Consider the following 7,032-nt stretch of genomic DNA (forward strand, 5'->3'; position numbering starts at 1 on the left):
AACTAACATGTCAGAAAGTTATGCCAATGTTCCCTGACAACAACTGTCAAACTAAGGATATTTCCCTGAGGAATAATTAAAAACGGCACATAGTCTAGTACAATCAAGGTCAAGTTTAGCCAGTGACTGGAGCAAACTATAGGTTTCAGTGTGACAAAATTTGTGTGAAGATATTTCTAACATTACTATACAATGTCTTGAATTTGATTCGATATTCCATCACAGGTATGAGAACATATAATTGGTCTAAGTGTAAAAAGAATACAAAGGAAGGGGCTAAATTCGAACTCTTTCTGGTTACTGTCTTGCTTTGTGGATTATATCAATACCGTTTCAATGCAGAATAAAGGACGTCCCTCCTAGTGTGGGTTCTTCTTAACTCCCTACGAACATAAGAAAAAAATGGCAACAAACATACAACCACCTCAAAAAAGTGACAAAAGAAAGTGATCCATTAATTTGTAAATACCTTCTAAAGCTTTCCTTAATAAATTAGACATGTCAAGGTAAGTAAGCCACTGGCACAAAAGATTACCATGTGTCTTATAGCCCAGTCACTAATTAGGACTGAATTTTGCCTTTCCTTTTGAAAAAATTACATTACTAGCTTTTTCTTCATTTCTGAAAACAATTTGCTAACCACTGTCATCAGGAAGTTTGTTTTTCTTTTCGTGAATCTTACACAAACAGTGGTTTGTGCTTGTTTCCCAAGGTCTACAAATATTTTGGTCCTGCTGCAGTTCTGGCATATGACCCCACAATCACCATCAAACTAAGCCAAATATATGTACATGGAAAGGCAATAAAATTTTTTCACTTATTTTTCTTTGCCATTCTGAAAATAGTGCTGCCCCTCAAAAGAAAGAATTATTGGTTTGTTTTATAACTTTAGTGAAGAATATAATTTTTGCAACTACTTTTTAGTCTTTTATCTGCTATCTAGGCAGTGATAATATAATTCAAGAAATATGGACCCCAGATATAAATATTCTGTGATAAAGAAATTTTTTAATAAAGTCAATTAATTTGGAATGTTCTTATTGGCAGAGAACTTTGTCTTTTAAAACCTGGGGTTTAGTCCCAACTAACCATTTAATGCATGGACCAAAGCCAGCCTGCCACTTGTTTTGTATGGCCAATGATCTAAAAAGGTTTTTTATATTTTTAAGTGGTTGAAGAAAAATTTAAAAAAAAATACTTAGTGTCACATTAAAATTACACAAAATTTAAATTAGTGTCCATACATAAAGTATTGTTAAACACTGGTGTACATAATGTCTGTTGCTGGTTTTGCATTACAACAGCACAGCTGAGTAGCTGAAACAGAGACCTTATGACTCACAAAGCCTAAAATATTATGTCTCTTTACAGAAAAAGTTTTCAGACCCCTGTTCTAGATGAATTGAGGGAAGTGATTAACCCTGCCAGGGAGTCTCCTTCATATATTAAATGGAGACAGAACCCCTCCTCTAATTGGAGAAGGTGGTACTATAAAATGGTATCCCGAGTTAGACGGGGGTTCTTGGATTCATGAAGCTAGAAATGGCTATCATGCACTTACCCAATCAATTTTTCATTTTATACATGAATGATTAGATAAATTACCTAAGTTTACTCAGCTGGATAGTAGATGTGAAATATGAAACCAGGTCATATTACTAATAGATGCCAGTTTTATATGCTTAACACTTGTTGGTCCTTGCGTCAAAATTTTATATACATTTTTGTACTTAATCTTCACAACCTTGCATCGTAGGTATTATTATCAACATTTTATAGCTTAACTGAGCCTTGCAGAAGTTAACTGCTTCATTGTTTAAAATTAGTAAGAGGTAGAGACATTATTCTAACTTGGGTGTCTCTGACTCCTAGGATGTTACGTTTAATTATAAACTAATGCCTTCCTTTGACAGAAATCTTTATTTCCTTTTACTAAAGTTATAAGAAAGTGCATATATTGTGAAAGAAATGAGTATGGTCCTTAGATGATAATATTAGGGAACATTGACTTGGAATGCCCTTTGTATGGAGGAAACTAATGTTAATTAATGCACAAGGGGAAAATGCTTCAGTTCTACGTGTAGTGGCATTACTTGTGCATTTGTTGGGTGAATAGTTCTGAAACAATATTGAACAGTAACATAAAGCAGGTGGAAATAGTCATGTTCTACCCAATTTCAAGGTATGTTTCAAGAGCATGTGTTTTGTATTTCAGTTTAAAGAGCAAATTGTTATGATTATCTTACGTGATTTTGATGGTTTTCATTTTATAAAAAAATATTTTCATATATATTTTATTGTACCTTCAAATCAGATAGTTGGACATTTTATTCTTCATTTGCAAATGAGAAAGTGGGAGAGAAAAGTAAATTAATTCCCAGAGAGTTATGAGCAGAGGTAGAGCTAAATATCATGGCCCCAAGTATTAGTTCTGGGCCTGTTAGTGTATTCCTGGCAGAAAGCTACTGGTAACACCACCATACTTTTGTCAGTGGCCAAGAATAAAGAGAACTGTCTGGGTTTGAGGGACAGAGGCAAAAGGCATTTTTTTTCCTTTCCCATATTAGTAAATAAACCTCACTAACTTTTTTTAAGATGTGAAGCATAGAATAAAACTGGTTGTTATTTAGTTCAAATTTACTATATTGTTTATATTTTTAAATTTTGCTTTGGTTTATGGTTGAAGTTTTTTATTTAATTCAGTATTTAGTGAGTAATTCTACTGTTTTTATTGACTTTTCTTCTTCTGAAAAACACAGGGAGGAGATTAAATCAAAGTTGACAGACCTATTTTTCCTCCATTAATTGAATAGTATGATTTATTCAAATATGCAGACAGTAAACATTTTTATGAGTATTTACTTTTCATGCCATTCATGAGACATTCCTATTAAAGTATGAACATTTTCAAATGCAAAACAAATATGTCTTTGATTGGCTGAGTGAATTCTATAGAGAGAATTTCATAGAACAGGTCATTGCATTTTGTGTTGTTAGGATAATCTGATGAACACCATTGTTCCCTTTATTCAAGAACTAGCAGGCTTTTCCCAGAACAAAGACGCTATGACTGCAGCTACAATTTTATTTTTCAGATTATAGATTGTAACCATCCTATTACACTATCTAATATGTTATATTCAAATAGGTTTCATTGCATATTACTTTCTATCAAGAATAGAGAAAAAGTATTTCCCTGAATGAATCCAAATTATGCTGAAATCACACAAATGTGGAATTAGCTACCAATTTATTCCATAAAGCAACTGGGAATTGTAGCCTATTCTGTATTGAAACAAGAATCTTAAGGTTAGGATTTAGCATTTTAGAAGTTTTATCCATGAGAGTGCCTATTACATTTTTAACCTTATTCCTCACATAGGTGCTAAATTATCTACTAAGAAATCTAGCATAAGGAAATTACAAAATGATTTTTCTTTTTAAATTTTTTGTCTTTTCCTACCTTTCTATTTTAGTTCAAAAAATTAGAATAAACAGAATTAGTAATATCATTCTATAGTCATGCAATCACTATGTCGGAGACTTAAAAAATACTCGATAAATGTTTAACTATTATAAAGACATATAGTCCAGAAGAGAACTGGATTCAGAGAAGAAAAATTTTATTCTAGTGGAATGATCTTGGAAATATTGGAATATTTTTCCTCAAAAGAATGTTCTGCTGAGTAAAATCCACATTTCATGTTTCAGATGAAAGCAATAACAATAGTAACAATAAAAAATAAACTTATCAGGGTATAAGCATATTGAGGTCTCTGAAAGTCAGGGGTACTCATCAAAAGAGACCGTAACTGTCAGTTACGATTTGTGCAAGTGGCATGCATTTATACAATTTTTGTATATTTTCTCTCTGAAGTAGGAAGCAAGGTGATCTCTTGAGAGGAAACGGGGAGGAGCAGGTCTAGCAGGTTTAGGAGAGGAGAAAAGGTTTAAAATAATTATTGCAATATACGTACCCTCTGTGCACAGTAAATGCTGTCCAACTGACTTGAAATTATAGATAGATTTGCAGAGCCTAAGGCTGTTTGTGATCCTGCCATTTCAACTGAACTCTTGAATCAATTTGGTCAAGCATCATGCTAATAAGGTCAAAAAGCCAGTCAAACTGGTTGTCTGACTTGAATGATTGTGTGACTAAAGTGATGAGTGGAAACAGCCTTAAACTCACATTCACCCCCAAACCTTGTCTTCTGAAAAACTGTCCTGTTTCTGTTTCTGTATAGTTTTGCTGTCTACATTAATGTTTCTCAACGTTTTAGAGCACATACTTCCTGAAGAAAGCATATTCAAGTCTATGCCCTCTTTTAAAGTCTCTCAAATTCAAAACAATTTATTTAAAATCCCAAAAGACAAAAGGACTTTCAACTGGTTCTTCAAAATAAAGATACCTTTTATCTTTATGCATTAATGCCTATTTTACAGGAAATTGTAAGTTCAGCAGGGGCTTTGAAACTTCACTTATCCCGTTATCTCCATAAGCCCATTAGGGAAACTGTGTGCTAGTAAACATCTTTTAACAATAAAAACCTTCCTATTTTCTAACATCTAATTCTTGTTAACTGTACATTGATACTTAACTTTATATACTGAACTCACTGGGTATTAATTCTATATTTACCAAACACCATCCACCACAGTTATCATTAGTGCAGAAACAGTGGAAAGTAGGTTATGGCATTTATCAATTGAGTCAGTAAAGTCTCATTTGTGGTTTCCCACTGTTTACATATTAAAATCAATCTTTGTACAAAGATGATGGGACAAATCAAACCCAGACCTACACTGTGAGTAATTTGTTGTTTTGGGATATTTTTGTAGGGCAAAAAGGATCTACTTGAAATTCTTTTTTAGTAAAATTATTAACCAGTTGAAAGGACCAAAATTATTAACTAACTGAAAAGACTCAATATAATCACACATGAAAAAATATCATACAATGAGCATCTTTCAGTGATCCCTTAGCAACTTTACAGAAAAAAAAAATTGAAATTTGATAGTGTCCACAAAAGGATAATAAATTTCAGCATCTTATGTTCACTCCTATGAATCATGCGCATGTCCTAGGTGGGCTCCCACTCCCTGTTGCCCCATCCAAGAAATGTACCTGATGCTAAGTGTCCTTGAGGATTTTATTTATTTATTTTTTTACAATACAATTTTATATTTTTTAAATATACTATATATGTTAAGGATAAGGGGTGAAGTTTTCTTCCTCTGTAACAGCTGTTTCAAGAGTTTAATGGATTAGGAGATTAGTTTTAACCTTGAAGAAAAAAGTACAAATTTGTCTCATTAGGATATTTCTACCAAGCATTTTTTAAGGCTATATTTTAAAGTTGGTTTCAAAAAGAAGGAAAAGTTTCATTTAAAAAATAATTTAGTGAATTATGTTCTTTCATAACTTCCACCCTAATTTGTTACAAAGTCTAAAGATTCTTAGTTTTGTGTACTAATTTACATCTATATCTAAAGATTAATTTTACTTGTATCTTAAAACAAGAATTTTATGTTAAAAAAAAAAAAACACTAAATACATTTGTATAAAGGCTGTAAATGTCCAATGGTAAATGCTCTGTCTTAATTTTTTTTTCTACCACAACGAGAAACAGGTCTCTGCAAACAGAGACTTGGGTTCTTAAGGTTCAACTTTCTGAGGAACTGTGGGCTGTGGATCTGAATAACACACAGAAACAACTCGATTTCTCTTTTTACAACGGTACCAGAACTTCACAGCTACAATGAGTACGAACACATGAAAAAATGACTTCACTCAAACAGGATTTAGAAAAGTTGGGGTGACCTCAGGGCCAGGGCAGCACCCTTGCATGGTGAGGTTTACAGTCAGTCGTTCGATCATGGAGAGAGTGTGTGTGTGTGCGCACATGTGTGTGTGTGCGCGCACATATGTGTGTGTATATATACAGATATCTATATTTATAAATAACCATGGTTAGTCCTTTACAAGCCTGTAAATATGATGCTGTGCTCCATGTTCACTATTTGAAACTTCAAATACACAGGCCATGCACAGGAGAGTTTCTTGTGTATCCCTGTTTGTTACCACCAACAAAATTGTGAAGTTTTCCAAAACACTGTTCATCATATATTTCTCTGGTAAGTGTTTGAGCTTGTGGATGAAACTGATCATATATTCACACGTCGGGGACCGGTTTATTCGGTATACAAATCGGCCATTCTCAAACCTTGCATATTCCGTCTCTACTTTTTCTACTGCTTGCTTCCCAAAGGAGCAAACTTTGGTGGAACAGGTGACTGTCATATTCTCAGAACTCTCATACTGACTGGTCACGCCATAAAAAGCCCCGACATCATCTTGAATACTGCAGTTTAAATCAGCCCAGAATTTTATGAGGAAGAAGGCATTTTGAGGGCCCTTTCCAAACAATTCCTTTAAGCCAGCTTTCTTTTCAGGAAATTTGTCATAAATCTGACGAATGTCCACTGATTCGAGCAATGGGTCACTGTAATAATGGTTGGCATGCCCAGTGTGCACGAAGAGGTGTTTGTTGTACCAGTCTGGGTCTCGCCGCCGTTCGAGGAAAGCTGAGAACTCCACCAGGCGGAGTTTGGTTGTGCCAATGGAGCGGCCCTGCCAGGCCGGGACCGAGGGAGCTGGGGCTGACGCAGGCTCAAACCCTGGAATGGGGGCTGTGACCGCTGGCTGGATGGGGTAGGCCTGCTGCACGAAGGGCTTGACGTCTTGTGAGGATCCAAGCTGTCCTGTCTGTATCATTCCCGGCCAGAACCCCGGCGCCCCTGGGAAGGTTGGGCGTGGAATCCCTGGCAGCCCCAGATGGCTGTGAATGGCAGTGGCTGGTTCGATCTGGGCTGACGACATGGCGGCCATGTGCTGCAGGGCCTTATCCTTTGCAGTCTGATCCTTTAGCTTGGAATGAAAATCACAAGATTTCCTTCTGGCAAGAACCTGAATGTGACTAGACACCTTAACGGCGGCTTGAATTTCTCAAACTTTCTTTCTTGCTAAGACGT

At 35.3% G+C, this 7,032-nt stretch overlaps 1 protein-coding gene across 2 annotated transcripts in view; it reads right to left on the minus strand.

Moving 5' to 3' along the window:
- Positions 1-1,418: 1,418 nt before the first annotated feature.
- The window catches only part of LOC309660972 (transcriptional enhancer factor TEF-1-like), a 30,021-nt gene continuing 24,407 nt past the window's right edge, over positions 1,419-7,032 (minus strand). The window contains exon 2 of one of the 2 annotated variants that reach the window (XM_082462194.1): positions 1,419-6,922. In XM_082462194.1, coding sequence (XP_082318320.1) covers positions 5,972-6,922 — 951 coding nt within the window. In that variant the 3' untranslated portion in view covers positions 1,419-5,971. Of the gene's footprint in view, positions 6,986-7,032 lie in introns of both variants that reach the window. The other variant, XM_082462193.1, reaches the window with a different exon arrangement.

Source organism: Balaenoptera physalus (assembly GCF_965194825.1).
Source record: "Balaenoptera physalus genome assembly, chromosome: 5".
NCBI lineage: Eukaryota > Metazoa > Chordata > Mammalia > Artiodactyla > Balaenopteridae > Balaenoptera > Balaenoptera physalus.